This window comes from Artibeus jamaicensis, unplaced genomic scaffold (genome assembly GCF_021234435.1).
Source record: "Artibeus jamaicensis isolate MK-2021 breed Jamaican fruit bat unplaced genomic scaffold, CSHL_Jam_final contig_452, whole genome shotgun sequence".
In the NCBI taxonomy this organism is placed as follows: domain Eukaryota; kingdom Metazoa; phylum Chordata; class Mammalia; order Chiroptera; family Phyllostomidae; genus Artibeus; species Artibeus jamaicensis.
The window spans coordinates 19,335,840-19,353,811 of record NW_026521837.1 but is presented as its reverse complement, the minus strand read 5'-3'; the positions used below and the strand labels follow the sequence as shown (position 1 = coordinate 19,353,811).

At 37.7% G+C, this 17,972-nt stretch overlaps 1 protein-coding gene across 5 annotated transcripts in view; it reads left to right on the top strand.

Annotated features, from left to right (window-relative positions):
• SLC9B2 (solute carrier family 9 member B2) overlaps positions 1–17,972 on the top strand; it is a 48,488-nt gene that overhangs the window by 21,730 nt on the left and 8,786 nt on the right. For 3 of the 5 annotated variants that reach the window (XM_037167915.2, XM_037167912.2, XM_037167911.2), the window contains 6 exons: positions 641–783; positions 1,829–1,956; positions 3,124–3,299; positions 7,527–7,633; positions 12,064–12,213; positions 17,418–17,526. In XM_037167915.2, the coding sequence (XP_037023810.2) occupies positions 641–783; positions 1,829–1,956; positions 3,124–3,299; positions 7,527–7,633; positions 12,064–12,213; positions 17,418–17,526 (813 nt within the window). The remainder of the gene's footprint in view (positions 1–640; positions 784–1,828; positions 1,957–3,123; positions 3,300–7,526; positions 7,634–12,063; positions 12,214–17,417; positions 17,527–17,972) is intronic. The other 2 variants (XM_037167914.2, XM_037167913.2) reach the window with 2 other exon arrangements.

Genomic DNA, 17,972 nt, shown 5'->3' with positions numbered 1-17,972 from the left:
TGGTTCTATAACACTGTGTCTGTCCATTTGTCTTGCTCCCCTACAGTCTGAAAGCTTGTTGAGGTGCAATACCAAGTCTTTGTCCATTATTGTCTCAAATACCTACCCCATTGTCGCAAATACTGAAGGCACTGGTATGTGTTGAATTGTTGAATGAAAGGAGGCACTTCTAAGCCTTTGTAAAGCAGGTTGTGTGTTTTTTATTAAATTATCTGGTTTGAAGGTAAAATAGAGCCTCATATAGGTATTTGTTGATATTTCAGGTAATCTGACATGACAAGTAATTTCAGGAGCTGTTTGCTGCTTGCACACAAACAGATGACGGAATTAGACATTTTATTAAAACATTTCATATGTAGAATTTGATCACACTTTCCAATACTGTGTCCTATTTCTCTCTCTCAGTTTCAGTTACTCTAATGATTATTTTAGTCTGTCATTTTTATCTGCATATTAGAGCCTTTTGTTAGCTTCTTTACCATATTAATTTTTAAATTAAAGTTTAATGTAATTTTATCTAAGGATTAAGCATAAAGGAAATAGTTTCTGGGATTATAGAGTAATCTCATTCACATCTAAAGTGCTGAAAAGTATTTTATGTATTTGAAAACCAAAGAGTTGTTTGGCTCCTCCATTCCAGGCATGCTGCTTGCTGGGTTTCTCATAAGAAACATCCCTGTCATCAGTGAAAACGTACAGATCAAGCACAGGTGGTCTTCTGCTTTGAGAAGCCTGGCCCTGTCTGTTATATTGGTTCGTGCTGGCCTCGGGCTGGATTCAAAGGTACTGAAGTTGTAAAATTCTAGCTATTGACCGTGAATTTTGTCCCTCCAATGCTGCGAGTATTAGAATCACAGCTTTAGCCCTGGCTGGTGTAGCTCAGTGGATTGAGCGTGGGCCTGTGAACCAGAGTATCGGAGTTTGATTCCCAGTCAGGGCACATGCCTGGGTTGCAGGACAGTTCCCAGCAGGGGACCCATGAGAGGCAACCATATTGATATTCTCTTCCTCTCTCCTTCCCTTCCTCCTCTAAAGACAAATAAATACAATATTAAAAAAAGAATTGTAGCTTTAGAAAATGGGTATGGACACTCTGCATGGCATTCTCAAGAAGGCAACAGAATTTATTTCAGGCAGGACTATCTTCAGCAGATGTTCCCTTGCTTTTTTTATGGAGGAAAGTACAGTTACTGTCCATTTGGGGATAGCACCAAGAATAAAGCTCCCCCCTTTCTCTGTCAGAGATACAGGCCATAGTTGTAAATAATGATCATGAGACAGCCATCTTCTATTTGAAGCACGAAACCCAAAACAGGGGTTCAGGCCTGACTATACTGGCTTAGGAAACTGCCTAGAATATAGAATGAGCCTCAAGTATACTTTTCTAAAATGATTTTAGTTTTGTGTGTTTTGGAATATGGGAGTGAAAATTTTGAGGGATAAAGGTCATTAACGTGGGTTCATGCTGGGTCCACAAATTATACATAAAGCTAACACCGAGAAGATTAAACCTGCCTGGGTTCAAACCTAGCTCCACCACTCACCACTTCCATGATCTTGGGCAAATGGCTCTAACTTGTACCTTTTCAGAGGAGGACATCTAAAAATGGTGGTAATAATATGACCTACATTACAGGGTTGTTATGAGGCCTAAATAAATTATCTCCAAAACACTCAGAACTCTGAAATGTTTGTGAAGTAAGACTCATTACCTGCAAACTTCATGATGACCCAATCATGGCCTGAATACTGAAGAAAAAGCATTTAATGTCATTTTCTCCGTGGGTCTTCAGAGGCTTACTTTAATATGTCTGTTTTTCAATTTCAGGCCCTGAAGAAGTTGAAGGGTGTCTGTGTACGATTATCCATGGGTCCTTGTCTTATGGAAGCATGCACGTCCGCCCTCCTTTCTCACTTCCTAATGGGTTTACCGTGGCAGTGGGCATTTATGCTGGGGTAATGATTTCGCCTTGTCGTATGAAAATATGCAGGGCCATGTAGGACTTTCTCTGATTCTATACAAGAGAATGCATAATAGCACTTTCTTAAGGACACCAGAAAATACCACATGGATATTCCAGCGTAATATTATGACTGTTAATATTCCACCATATGATTAGGTGATCCTGCTGTCTCTTCCTTCCACTGTCAGTTCTTATGTCAAATGGCTAAGGACTGAGAGAGGAAAAAATATATAAATTGCTTAGTAGAAATTTAGTGCTAATAAGCAGGCAAAAAGGTAGTTGTCGATTCTCCTGGTTAAGACTCTGGACTCAAGTCCCGGCTTGGGACCCTCCAAGATGTGGTCTCTGGCAAGTTACACAATCTCTGTGCCTCAGTGTCCTCATCTGCAAAACCAACAGGATGATTGTAGCTGCCTCATGGGGTTGTTATGAGGATTAAATTATTTAATATATATGAAGTGCTTCAAGTGGCGTTTGGCACGTGGTAAGCACTACAAAGGCTTCTGCTGTAACTACTGCTTCTATTCTTTGTATCACTGTCCCCATCAGTACGGCCCTTCCCTTCTGGTCCGTTGTCTCGTTTTACATACCAGGCCCTGAGAGAAGAATCACTGGATCCCAATCCAAAAATCCATGGCTGTCTTTTTTAAAACTTATGCCATGAATGTTTTGTTTTGTTTTTTTAAAGCAGATGCCTGGGCCTAACCCCATAGGTGTTCCAGACCAGCAGTCCCCAACCTTTTTGGCACAAGAGACCAGTTTCATGAAAGACAATTTTTCCACAGATGGGGGGTAGGCCCACTTGCCTGCCATTCATCTCCTGCTGTGCAGCCCAGTTCCTAACAGGCCGAGGACCAGTACTGTCCTTGTCCCATGGGTCATGACCCCTGTTCTAAACCACCCATAAATAAATATATATAGAAGCAACCAAAGTGCTTGCAGTGCAGGTTGTTCAAGGCCACACTTTGTTTAAAGAGAAAAGTGTTCCATAGAACTTGTATATGTGAATGTGTTTTTGTTTTGAGGCATCACTGCCATTTGAAAGACTATCTGAAGTGTATCCTCTAAAAAAGTAGAGGTTGTTGTAATTTCGGTAATGATAATGATAATGATGATGGGTAAAATAGTATCATAAATGTTGAGAGTGCTGCCTGCTTAGCTTTGTTTTAGGTGCTGTCTCTCCAGCTGTCGTGGTACCTTCAATGCTCCTATTGCAGGAACAAGGCTACGGTGTTGAAAAAGGTGTCCCAACCCTACTCATGGCTGCTGGCAGTTTTGATGACATTTTGTGCATCACTGGCTTCAACACGTGCTTGGGCATGGCCTTTTCCACAGGTAAACTGATCAGTTCACAGTGTGCTGTCCTCTTGAGCTCAGGAGAGAGATTATGAGGAAATAAGCATGGCATATTTGCTTGATGATTGATTAAGGCAAATTCAAATAGAGAAAGCAAGTCAAGAGTTAGCTCCTTACCTAAGGGGGAACCAGTCGCTTCCTACCTTTCCTCCCTTCACCATCTAGGCACAGACTGCTCAAGTAGAGTGGGAAGTGAATGAAGGGGGAATGCAAAGCTGCAGCGTTTAAAGAAGGAGAGCAGCTTCTGCGTGCAGCCATCTGGGAAAGTTTAATCTGGAGACAAAGGTTGCATCAGTTTTTCAATCAGCAAAATGACAGGGAAGAGTCCGAGTGGAAGGAATAAGTTCTGTTCTCTCATTTTTATACTTTATGGTTACAAAAATGATCTTAAATACTTGATAATTGTCTGATTTGGGTATATTTTGTAGTAATAAAGAAGAAACACCTTAGAAGGTTATGTATTCTCTGTACAGTTCACTGTAGTTCTTAACCATTTTGCGGTTATATACAATTTATAGTGATTATCTAGAACCTCACCTCTTCTTCTTGCCCCTGTTGCCTTAACACCCAGTCCCTGCCTTGGCTCATTAGTAAATTAACCTTATCAAAGCATGGCTTTCATAATGTTACTTTCTTTTTCAAGAACCAGTGAGGATTCCCTATTACCTATTAAATCAAATTTACTCTGTTGCCTTTATCTTAACTCTACTGTACCTATCCAAACTTCTGTTCTCACTGATTTCTTGGACTACACCTTTAAAACAATGATTCTCAGCCTCGGATGCACTCTAGTGTGGAGGTAAGAAACATCCAAATCTGCAGAAAATTTTTATGTATTTATATGAGCCAAACTGACAACAATGTCTGGGAAGCAAAATTGAACAAATTGGGAAAATGCTCTGGAGATAGCGATTTTACACCTTATTTAATGCATTAGAATCATAGGAGGAACTGTCAGGTGGGGAGGTTACATGAAATTCATTGTTGATAGGTTAAGAATGCAAGAGAAACCAAATAGGCAAAATATCTGAGATTGGATAATGAGTAAAATGGAGAGACATGTACTTCTTTTACATTGGTGGATCCAAGATAGTTAGCAATTAACATTTACAGCACACAGGGATGGTGTGCAGAGAACAAGATAGCAATGAGGGGTTCTGCCAAGGAAGCTGCAGGCCGGGGATGTGAGTACCCACCGTGACCTGCTTTTAGTTAGGAATTTTTATGATTCAGACCACCCTATGTGGCTGCTTTCAGCCTCTGAGTTTGTAAAGCCCACCATGCAGGCCACCCCTGAGCTTGTCGGGTTTAGTATATGGGCCTTTTTTGTTCACACTAGAATTGCCTGCAATGGGGGGATTAAAAAATACATATATATGGCCCCACCTTAGACTAATTAAAGCCAAACCTTTAGGAACTGAAAACACAGCTATAGAGTGTTGAAAAAAATAACCAAGTAAATTTGAAGATCTATTTGGCTTTATTACATGATTCATGAATTGGGTAGCATCCCATTTAGCAACTAGAAGGGCTCTCCAAGGCAGGGGAGTCAAACTCATTTTCACTGGGGGCCACATCAGCCTCGAAGTTGCCTTCAGAGGGCCAAATGTAATTTCAACTCCTTAGCAGTTCAGGAGTAGTTACATTTATACAGTCCTAAATTACATTCAGCCCTTTGAAGGCAACTGGGAGGCTGATGTGGTCCCTGGTGAAAATGAGTTTCACACCCCTGCTGTCAGGGTAGGAAAAAATGGAAGATTGTTATGGGAAGAAGGGTAAGGCAAGGGAGCCATTGACAAAAAAAAAAAAAAGAGAAAGGATTATTATTAGACCAGACTGCCTTTTTTCTTTTGAGGCAGGGAGAGAAGACAAGGATTTATATTATGCAGATTGGCTCTTCTTTCTAGGGGGGTGGTAGGTGGAGACGGTCCACATGACAAGATATTTCCTTGATGTTGACCAGGAAATCCAAGACTGTTTGAATAAGATTATATTTCTGAGACATGTTGAAACTGCAATTAAATCAGGTATTTAATCTAGGTTTGGTATCATGGGCTTTAGCACAAATGACACCATTGCAGTCCCATGGTTTAGTTTTTAACAAGGGCATCGGAGTTTGCTTTAAAATCATGGGGGGAGGGGGAAGAGCAGGGGCAGGGAGGGCAGTGGCGAGGGTTTGCTCCAGTTTTCATAATCGGGCGGGGCGAGGGGGGAGAAGACTATGGATAGGTTAAAAAACCTTCCTTGTTGACAATGCTACATTCACTCTGCCTGTTCCCCCATGTGTGGTCCTTCGTCCTTTGAATGGACACTGCCCAGGGCCTCTTTAAAAATGTGGATCCCAAGCCCTGCCAGACTTACTGAGTCAGAATTTCAGAGATGGAGTCCAAGAAGTCTTAAATAAATAAATAAATAAATAAACAAACAAAAAATACCTTACTATACAAGAGATTGAAAGTAATTAATACTTTCTACATATTTATAGCACATTATTCACTGTAATAGGTCAAGACGTATGCTATTATAACACACTTCTGACAGTCACACTCTGTCTAACAAGAGAGTTGTCTGGACTAAATAAAATGACTACAAGGTTATTATACTTTTAAATCAGAGACATGATTGAAACGGTAGGGCAAGAAAAAAATGGTTTACCTCTACCCATTTTAGGTTCCTTGCCTGGGACTCTGTAAATCAGATTGACCAACGACAGATTAACACAACGAAAACAGTTTATTAGCACGTGTGTTGTGCCACACTCAAATGCAGCACTCAGGGAGGGGTAACTGAAAGGAGTGGTTAGAATTTGGGCTCATGTGGCATCTTAACAAAGAACAGTAATTTTGTAGAGAATTGCCAGACAAAGGAAAAGGACTTTGAGCTTTTAGGTCAGCAAATTATGGCAAGGCAAATATATGAGAAAGCTAATGGTAGATAAGGGCTGGTTTTAGCAAAAACTGCTAGGTCGATTCTGAGCCTGTGAGGGTCCCTGGTGGTCTCAGTGGTTAACTTCTGGCCTTCCTGGTCCAGAGAGAGTAGGGGCACCTTTACACATTTGTAACCAGCTTTTCAACAAACAGAGGGAGTACAGGGAACTTTTTGTGTATCTGTCTCTCCTCAAGTGCCCTCAGCGCAAAGTAATCCTTATACCAAAGTAGCATATTTTGAGGTGGCATAGTCTGTATCCTTCATCACAATAAAAAGAAACCACAATAATTTGTTAGTGCATTTATTCTTAGAATAGTGTGTGAAAAGGCTTTATGCGTTGAGCAATTTTAATACAATTTTCTGCACAATGTGCTAACAAAGATTTTCTTCATTGAAGTGTTCTAAATTTTTGATGTTGGGGTGGAGTATACAGGTTCTTCTTACCTCTCTATATTATAATTCAAAGGAGCTGGATTTCTAAGAGCAATTTCAAAAATAATTTGCATAATTTTTAAAAATTACCATTGACATTCAATGTTAGTTTATTAGTTTCATTAGTCACTTTACTAGAAAATTCATTAGTTTCAGGTGTATAGCCCAGTGCTTAGTCAGTGATATAATATACAAAGTGATCCTCCCATTATTTCAAGTACCTGCCTGGCACCATATGTAGTTATTACAATACTAACTATATTCCCTACGCTGTACTTTACATCCATGTAATTACTCAAAAATAATGTTTTTTCAGATTTACTTTTAGAATAAACATTAGAGGGACTCACCCCTACACTCACTTTACTAAGAAGAGAATTTTTATTTTAATTGCCAATTCTTAAATTACTGTATTCTATCCATATCATAGCTATTCAAAATCAGTGTGCATTTATTACTTAAAAATGGCAATTTAAAGGCTAGATCTGTCTACATATCCAGCCTCTGCATATAGTATAATAGAAAAAATTATCTCTGAATCATGAATTTTACCTTTCATGTTTTCTTGGGCTCTTTAAGTAAATATTTGTGGAAGTAGACATACAAAAAAGTACACAAGTCATATCTTATATCTGTTTCGAAATATATATCCCACATATATGTACCTTTCTTATAAGATAGGTCTATTCGACATTTTAAGTCATAGGTTCAAGAATGTAGAGATCAGGCAATGTCTACAAACTCTTCCTTCAGTGTAATTTGATGCTTTATGCTGTTGTTTAAAGTCAAGTCTGTTTACGGATTTAGAGTTCTGTCTAAAGTTTTTCTTTTTTATATATTTGTAAGGCTCCACAGTTTTTAACATCTTCAGAGGAGTTTTGGAGGTGGTAATTGGTGTGGCAACAGGATCTCTTCTTGGATTTTTTGTTCAGTACTTTCCAAGCAGTGACCAGGTAAAAGAAATAATCTGTGGGAAAGTTATGCTCTGAATTGTTACTGGAAAAACATTCCGGAGCACTTCCTTCAAAGCCAGTGTGAGGGACATAACTTAGAGAATGGCACCCCGTGTTCAAACTGCATGTCTAACAGTGCTGCCTGTGAGATGTAGGAAGAGAACTAAATGTATGAGATTTCAACGCAGTCCTAAAGGGTTTTTCTCTAATTTTTATTCTGTACATTTCAAATTTCTCTGTAAAACAAATACCAATTCCAAAATGATACAATATGCAAGTTTTTAAAATTAATTTATTTTTATTTTATTATTTCTACTTATTTTTTATTAATTATTTGTAATACGGAAGTAGAACAAATATTTCAAAAATTTATATGGCATCACAAAAGTCCCCACATAGCAACAGTGATCCTGAGAAACAAAGTTGGAGGAATCATGCCACCTAATATCAAACTATACTACAAGGCATTAGTAATCAAAACAGCCTGGTACTGGCATGAAAACAGGCGCGTAGATTAATGGAACAGAATAGAAAGCCCAGAAATAAACCCATACCTGTATAATCAATTAATATTCAACAGAGGAAGCAAGTATATACGATGGGCTAAAGATAATTTATTGAATAAATGGTGTTGGGAAAATTGGACAGACATGTGCAGAAAAATGAAGCTAGACCACCTTCATACATCACACACAAGAAGAATTTCAAAATGGATTGAAGACTTAAATGTTAGACCCAAAATCATAAAAATCCTGGAAGAAAACATAGACAGCAAAATCTCAGACACTGCTCATAGAAAATTTTTACTGGATATATCTCCCCAAGCAAGGGAAACAAAAGAAAAAAATAAACAAATGGGACTACATCAAACTAAAAAGTTTTTGCACAGCAAAGGAAAATATCAACAAACTAAAAAGACAACCCACAGAATGGGAAAACGTATTCACTGATACATCTGATAAGGATTTAATCTCCAAAGTTTATAAAGTACTTACATAACTCAACACCAAATAACCAAGCAATCCAACTAAATAGACCCTTCTCCAAAGAGAATATACAGGTGGCCAATAGACATATGAAAAGATGCTCGATGTCACTAATAAACAGAGACATAATACTCAACTGAATCAAGATATAAAATAGTTGTGTGCACCTTTTATTTAGTATCAAAATACCTTGGATTCTAACACTATCTAATACTACAGATAGACCTTAATATTTTATTACAATATTGTCCAATATTTCTAACCACAGAGATCAAAGTTCTCTATGGTTCACAATGCTTTCTTAACATAAAGATTTTTTTCCTATAAGAATTGTAATTTTGAAGATTTCAGAGCATTTTGAATGGATTAGAAACTTAAGTAGAGGGATTTCTGGCCAAGATGGAGACAAAGATAGACACACTTTGCCTCCTCCCATAACCAAAAAAAGGACAACAACAAATTTTAAAACCAAAAACAACCAGAGTTGCCAGAAAAATCAAACTGTATAGAAGTCCAACAACCAAGGAGTTACAGAAGAAAAATTCATCCAGACCGGGAGCAGGGGAGGAGACAGGCAGCCAGGGTAGGACAGGATGCACAGCAAGGCAACAGCCGGCAGACTGGGTAGGCGAGGTGGCAGCTGGTGGCTGGTGGTTCCACATTTGCATGTGGATAAACCAGGATGAACAACCCAGGGTTCCAGAGTGAGACATGAAAGCCTCAAAACCTCTGGTGGTAAAAAACTGTGTGGAGGGGTTTGAGAAAGTGGTGTGAGAAACTCCCAGGCTCACAGGAGAGTTCATGGGAGAGAACCGCAGTGTCCTAGAACATACACAAACCACCTACCAAGGAATCAACACCTTAAGGGCCCAGTTTGCTTGTGGGAAGCAGGGGAAGTGACTAAAAGCCAGCCAAGAACCCAGCAAGTTCTCTCTCTGACCCCTCCCCCACATACAGCACCACAATGCAGAGACAGGGGTTCTGAATTCACCCTGCCCTGGTGAATACCTAAGGCTCTGCCCCTTACAACATAACAGGTGTTATAAGACAAAGAAATATGGCCCAAATGAATCATTTGAACAGTTCAAAGCTCCAGTAGAAGAACTAAGTGATGAAAGAGATAGCTAATCTATCAGATGCAGGGTTCAAAACACTGGTAATCAGGATGCCCACAGAAATGGTTGAGTATGCTCACTAAATAGAGGAAAAAGTGAAGGCTATGTAAAGTGAAATAAAGAAAAATAGACAGGGAACCAACAATGAAAGGAAGGAAACTGGGAATCAAATAAATTATTTAAAGTGGAAAGAAGAAATAAATATTCAACCAGAACAGAATGAAGAAACAAGAACTTGAAAAAATGAGGAGAGGCTTAGGAAAGTTCGGGGCAACTGTAAATGTTCCAACATCTGAATCATAGGGGTGTGAGAAGGAGAAGAGGAACAGCAAGAAATTGAAAACTTATTTGAGCAAATAATGAAGAAGAACTTCCCCAATCTGGCAGAGGAAATAGACTTCCAGAAAGTCCAGGAAGGTCAGAGAGTCCCAAAGAAATTGGACCCAAGGCACGTCATAATTACATTACCCAAGATTAAAGAAAAGGAGAGAATCTTAAAAGCAGCAAGAGAAAAGGTGACAGTTATCTACAAAGGAGTTCCCATAACTGATTTCCCTAAAGAAACCTTGCAGGCAGGAAGAAGCTGGAAAAAAGCATTCAAAGTCATGAAAGTCAAGGACCTACATCCAAGATTACTCTATCCATCAAAACTATCATCTAAAATGGAAGGGCAGATAAAGTGCTTCCTAGATAAGGTCAAGCTAAAGGAGCTCTTCATTACCAAGCTTTTATTATATAAAATGTTAAATGGACTTATTGAAGAAGCAGACAAAGATCAAAACTATTAAAATGACAACAGTAAAATGACAACAAACAACCTAAAAAATGAAAACAAAAACAAACTAAACAAACAACCAGAATAGGAACAGGAATAGAATCAGAGAAATGGAGATCACATGGAAGGTTATCATGGAGAGGGGAGGAGGAGGAGAAAGAATGGAGCAAAAGGTACAGGGAATAAGAAGCATAAATAGTAGGTACAAAGTAGACAGGGAGGCTAAGAATAATATGGGAGATGGAGAAGCCAAAGAATTTATATATGTATGACCCATGGACATGAACTATGGTGGGCGAATGCTGGTGGGGGTGCACAGGGCTGAGGGGGGATAAAGGGGAGAAAAAAATGGGACAACTGTAATCAATAAAATATACTTTAAGAAAAGAAACTTAAGTAGAACTTTAAGAAAATTAATATATCTATTACCAGTCTGTTGATTTGAATTTTCATTGTGCTCCGTAAAACTTGATGTAAAATTGTCTTCTAAAAGAAAATTGTGAAAAGTATTGTAAATTATTTGAATGCATAAAAGAACGTGACAAGATCTTTCTAACTACACAACAAAATGAAGAGAAAAATGCGTGTAAAGTGATATGGTTAGTTCAAAAAAGTGCCACTCTGTTTAATAGGGCAGCCACTGGCTACATGTGGCTATAACAGGCAATGCAGGTACAGAAATTCCCTTCTGTTGGGAAGCACTGATCCAGTAGACTGCACACAGTAACTCATGATGAGAGTACTATTCATACAATCATTTTACTGATAAGGAAATGAAAACTTAGGGGAAGTGACCTGAACAAGGTCACATAGCTAGAATGCAGTGGAGCTAGAAATGAACTTGATTATTTCCCCTTCAGATCCTGCCTGCCTTTAACTCAAGCATTCTTAAAGACATGCCTGTCTTCTAAAGTTATCAAGAATTTTTAAAGGCAGAACAGTGAAAAGCGAAGGGAAAGAAGTACACATTTTTTAAGACATTAAAAATCAACAGCGTAAATAAATAAAAATAAAACTCAACAACAAAAAACTACTCAGTCGATAGCCTCTTAAAGCTTCTTTGTATGTAAGGATTTAGAAAGAAAACCCAAAGTGCATAACATTAAAGAATAAACAGCCTAAAACGAACAGATGGCGTATCTTTATCCTTTACAAAAGTCCGTGATGTAACAGCTTTCAGGGAGGAGGAAACGAAGCAGCTCGGAGAACCACATGCCACGCATACACCAATGATGTGAAAGAGCTAGAATTTTAACCCTGGCCTGCCTGGCTCCAGAGCCCATGGTGCTTTTTCCTGCTGTTCCGTTCAACCCTGTAAAATTCTGCATTGATAACTGTGGAGGAAGCTAACGCTTATTCCTGAAAGAGGAAGCTGTGCTTGCACATGTGTTCTCTCTACGTTTGCTAAGTAAAGGAAAGTGAATGTTGTGCCACGCATTTATGTGTACGGGTACAGACATTTTGACTTTCCACTGTCTTGAAGATGGAAACACCAGTAGTTAGAGGTCCGTTAGATGAAATACCTGAGCTAATTAAACTTCTTTTCTCCTCAAGGACAAACTGGTGTGGAAGCGAGCCTTCCTTGTGTTGGGGCTGTCGGTGTTTGCAGTGTTCAGCAGTGCGTACTTCGGCTCCCCTGGCTCCGGAGGACTCTGCACATTGGTCCTGGCTTTTCTCGCAGGCCTGGGGTGGGCCAGCCAGAAAGTGAGTTTCATTTTAAGTCCTTCTCATAACTCCGTTTCCGATTAGATTAATTTTCCTTTCAGACGCTTTCTTAACATCAGATTCATAAAATTATTTTATCATAAAACCTATTTTCTGTGCTCATACAAATGGATGCCCAAAGGCACACACACACTTTCTTTTCTCCACTTACATACCAATCTGTCACTTGACGTCTTCACTTAAAATATATCATAGTCACCATTCCCTGAAGCCTTCCTTATTGTTTGTAAGGGCTGCAGAGTATTGCATTTTATGGCTGTATTGTACTTCATTAAACCAGGCTCCTACTCACACATATTTAGATTGTTTCCCATTTTCTGCTGAACAAAAGATGCTTCAATAAAATATCCTTATATACACCATATGTCATAAGCCCTAAGCACTATCAAGTCTAAGAAGAACGAAAAAGAATGTTGTCAGTTATGACATGACTTCATAATTTCAGAGATGTTTAAATGTGAGAAAATGTATATCATAAAATCAACAAAGTATAGCATATCTTCGAGTTTATAGGATAAATTCCTAGAAATAGCATTGCTCTATGAAAGAGGATTCACATTGATTATTTTTAATTTTATTTTTCGATTGCATTTTACATTCAATATTGTTTTGTATTAGTTTCAAGTGTACAGAGCATAGTGGTTAGATGATCCTATCAATATTTTACAAAGTGCTCCCCTCATTACTTCCAGTACACACCTCGCAACATGCATTGTTATTACAATATTATTGACTATTATTCTGAGAGTATCAGTTTTCTCTTTTAAAAGGCCGTACCATACTGATAGGTAAAAAGTGGTATCTTGATTTCTGTTTCTTTGATTAGCAGCAAAGTTTAATATTTTTAATATATTTAGCTACTTATATTTTTTCATTTTCTTTGATCTGTCTTTTGTCCATTTTCTTCGGAAGTTTAATGCATTGATCATTGATCTGTAAGACACAGACACACATACATATGATATTAGCCATTCATGCCTTTTTATAGTGTTCATTTTTTAAACACAAATATCTTATATTTTCATGTGGTGAGGTCTAGCAGACTCTATGACATTTCCTCAATACGTTTTTTTTCCGAAAAATATCTTTATCATCTTACATAAGTCATCTCATTTGTTGTTTGCAATAACCTTGATAAATGTATATTTGACCCGCTATACAGATGAGGACATGAAGGCTTAGAGATATCGGACAGATGGCCCAAGGTCGCAGAGCCAGGGAGTTGCAGAGCCAGGGTGAGAACACACGTTTTGATTACAGAGGGACCCTGATTCAGAGTGGTTTGACTTAAAAAATTTTCAACTTGATGATAATGCTGAAGCAATACACATTCAATAGAAACTCTACTTGGAATTTTGAATTTTGATCTTTTCTTGGGCTAGGGATACCAGATACTTCTCAGGATGCTGGGCAGAGGCAGCGAGCCTCAGGTCCGTCAGCAACACAATCAGGAGAGTAATCAGTCAATGCTGCCGTGTTGCCAGATTTGTGTGGATGCTGTGTGTTATGTTTTTGTGTCCCATCACGTGTGCAAGAGGCCCATCTTTGTCTCCTGCTTCTGGTGAGAACGAGAAGACAATTACTCTTGAAAAGAAACAAATGCTGATTGCTTAACTGTAGGCTAACATACGTGTCCTGAGCACATTTTAAGCCAGGCTAGGCCAAGCCTCAATGTTTGGCAGTTAGGTGTATTAAATGAATTTTCCACTTTGATGGGCTGTCAGGACATAATCCTGTCATAAATTGAGGGGCATCCGTTTATCAAAATGGTTTCCTAAAGAAAGGAAAGAAAACGAATCTTCATCGAATCAATTATGTGGTAGGCATTGTGTGTATCTTTTGTATTATAATGCTCAGGGAAGTTCCTACTTCTGGAGGCACTAGGTCAATGAGTCCAGATTTTGGACGTTTCTCCCTTGGTCTGTAGTGTAGCACAGGGTCAAGAGCTCTGACTGCTTGGACTAGCCTCAGCTGTACAATTTTGTAGCTGTACTATTACATATAAGTGTCTAACTTCTCAGACTTCAACTTCCATATCCCTAAAGTGTGGGGGGACATGGGGGAGATACTAGCAACAACTTCTAGAGTGGAGGATTAAGCGAAATAAATAATCTATGTAAAGGAAAGTGCTTACTCATAGAATGCACTCAGTAAATAATAGTTCATATTATTTTATACCTATTTCCAGAGTAGCACAACATAGTAAAAAGAGCATGAAATTTAAAATATAGAGATTAGGATCCCAATCCCAGTTCTACTACTTTCTAGATGTAAATCCCCAAAAGTCACTTAAGTTCTTTAATACTCAGTTTTCCTAACTATAAAATGAAGAAAATCTCTAAAGAATTGTTGTGACTATTATGTGGGAAAACCTAAATGAAACACTTATAAACTTAACAATGTTACAGCAATATTATTGTGTTATATTTTTGAACAGCTAAACTGTGTTATAATATTTTTATGTCTATAGTTTTATGACATTATTTCATACTTTTATGCTTGGTTTTCCCTATAATCATTAATCTAATGCCATTTGTTGCATTCAAGTGCACTCACCCTTTTAATCACTAATCAAATGCCATTTGTTACATTCAAATGCACTCACCCTTTTAATCACTAATCAAATGCCATTTGTTACATTCAAATGCACTCACCCTTTTAAAGACTCATGTATTTTTTTCCATCTATTTTCAAATCCAGTGCCCTTTCTGATGACCTTTGTAGCCAGGGGATTTTCTTTTCCTGATATAATTTGGGTCTTCTGAATCTTGAAATATTCTAAGAAGAAAAGGATCAGCTTAAGTAGATATTTAACTCATGAAGAGCTATTTAACTCCATTTCTCTTTTCTCCTTTTGTTCATCTTTGAAAAAGATTTATACGTTCAAAGATTCTGACCAGTGGTGCACACCAATGTGTAAAGTGGCCTTACCTCTCCATGGGCAACACAGTGTTCATCCCTCTAGACTCACCTTCCTTTATACTTTACCTGTTCAGTTGGTCTATTTTCTTCATAAACAAATTCACCTTGGTTTTGAAGTTATAAAAAAAGCCACAAGAAAGTACATTAGCAGAACTAGTCACTATCATTAAATGATGAAGGATATTGTATGTTACCTAATATAAACCTCTGTTTTGGAGATGAGAGCAGTGGAGTGGCTTATGGTTAATGGGTGGCAGGATTTGAACCGAAGTCATTACCTGATTCCTTATGATGTGAAAACACAATTTTTTTTGCATGACATAGGAATATTACTATATAAATAAACCAACCAACCCCCTCACATATGTTATGTCTTTCAACACTGATAAGCCAAGAAGAAATAGAATACTTAACCTAATACAGTATCAGGTAATAAAACAAAGAAAATAGAGAAACTATCTAGTCCTCCTTCGTCAAACTGCTTAATACTATATATATGGAAGTGCAGATCCTTAAAGATATGTAATTAGAAGTATAAAAATGTCACCAAAAAATAAAGGTTCTTATTAGTTGATTGAAAAAATCTGTTAAATATAAATACTTTAACACTGTCATAGGTGTTCATAAATTGCCTCCCAAGAAAAGCATTATCAGTTTGCTCTCCTACCAATTAGTAAATTTCCTTAAAAGTATTACAAGTACTTGACATTATTAAAACTTCTCAATATATTTTCCAATGTGACTGCTCCCCCATAGAATTATGGTATAGCATTTTAATTTCTGTTTCTCTGATTACTCAGTTTTAACATTTTTGGGAGCCGCTACTGTTTCTTCTTATTTCTTCTGTGAAATACTTGTGCATAGGCACTGCCCATTTTCAAATCTATGTCTTTCTCTTGTTGACTGGATATTGCTCCTTATTCTGCTATACTTAGTACAGATATTTCTCCTGGTTTATCACCTTTTTTTGCCCATGGATATTTTAGTTATACTATAGTCCATCCCGTCAATATTTTCCTAGGGTTTCTGCATTATGTGTTATAAAGTTAGTACTTCGGATCTTATCAGGATGAAGAAACCACATAGTAACTGGAATATGGAAAGTTTATTATTAACTAGATATTATTTTATAAGATGTAAAGAGACCCCTAAAGAATACAGGAATAGCAGCTGTAAACCATTGGGGTTCAATAGAGCATCCCCTTCCACCACCCACTCCACCTACTCCTGGTCCAGGACCTGAGAATCCAGACCTTGTTTAGAACTTCAGTTCACTGGGTGGCAGAAGAGTCACCGTGGTACCCTGCCTGCAGAATTTGCTGGAAGTCCACCCTCCAAATTTCCAAGAAATCCACTGTCTAGGGTACACAGGATGGTATATTGCCAAGGGAGTAGGCCAGGAAACCACCCTAGTAGTAGGCTGGGGGAAGCTGCGGGCCACCAGGTAGGAACCTGACACTGGACAAGCCACTTGGGCTGCAGGAACCTGGAGCTGTAGGGCTCCGCTGGAGGAGCCACTGAAACCAGGAAGAGCATCTTCCTCTGGCAATAGCTCTTCTACGCCCTCTACTGACAAGATTTAATATAGTGCCAGCTAGCAAAGGAAAAATTAAAGGAGCCGGGCTCCATTTTCTTCAGAGCAATAGTGAAAGAAGTCAAGTGGAAATAAATTAATAACTGGAACAGCACTATACTGTTCCTGAATTTTATTTTTGTACATAACTTGAATTGACATTAAACAGTATTTTTATAAAGATAAAGTGAAATTAGAAACAACTTAAAAGTTCATCAATATAGAAATGATTGAATATATGTAGTACTTCCACACCATAGATTCCTATGCAGCAATGATGAGGTGCATATCTGGATATGTGTGCTAATGTTATAAGATCTCTAAAGCACACTGTTAAATTAAAATGAGCATAGCATTTTAAACTATGAAATAAAACTAAGTATTACAGTATGTAAACATACACACAAATATGTATTCAGAAGTAGAAGTTCTCCTAAGATTATAAGACTGTTTATAATTAAGATCCATTTGCAAACCACACTAAAGCACCTCATACAATAACTTTGTTAGAAGTATATTTATGCAGTATCTTTGCTCTCTCCTGCTAACCTCTTAATTTATAGAAGTCACAGAAATAAAGTCTATCTCAGCTCAAATTGACTCCCATTTCAAATTGGTAAGATTCAGAACTGGTAACTTTACATAATAAAAATCTCTGTGTGTATATGTGTGTGTGTGTTTCTTTTAGGCAGAGGTTCAGAAAATTATTTCTGTTGCCTGGGACATTTTTCAGCCCCTTCTCTTCGGACTCATTGGGACAGAGGTATCGATTGCATCTCTCAGACCGGAAACTGTAGGTAAGAACATCAAAGTAGTGCTTTGGCTAAAGTCAACTCTTTTTAGATTCAGCTGAAATATCTTTAGAAGGTATATGTTTGGTGGTTCCCACTTTCACATTATATAGAAATTTAATTATGACCTGTCTTTTCAAGTAGTTGGTTAAAAAATGTTTGTTAGTCTAAGACAGTAAATTTTACATCTTTAAAACTGTTCCTTGTAAAGAAAACTAATACTGTTTACTACTATCAAAAAATACAAGCCTTAAAATATTTTTCCAAGAATAGAGTTTTCATCTAGTCTTGTTCTGATCAAGGGCCAGAATTTTAAAGATAACTAATCAATTCCATAATATGTACCCATAGAATAGAAATGTTTGTTCATTCATTCTTTTATTTGTTTATCATTAAAAGCCATCATATTAAAACTCTCTTGAGTCATAGCACTGTACTTAAAGTTAATTTGC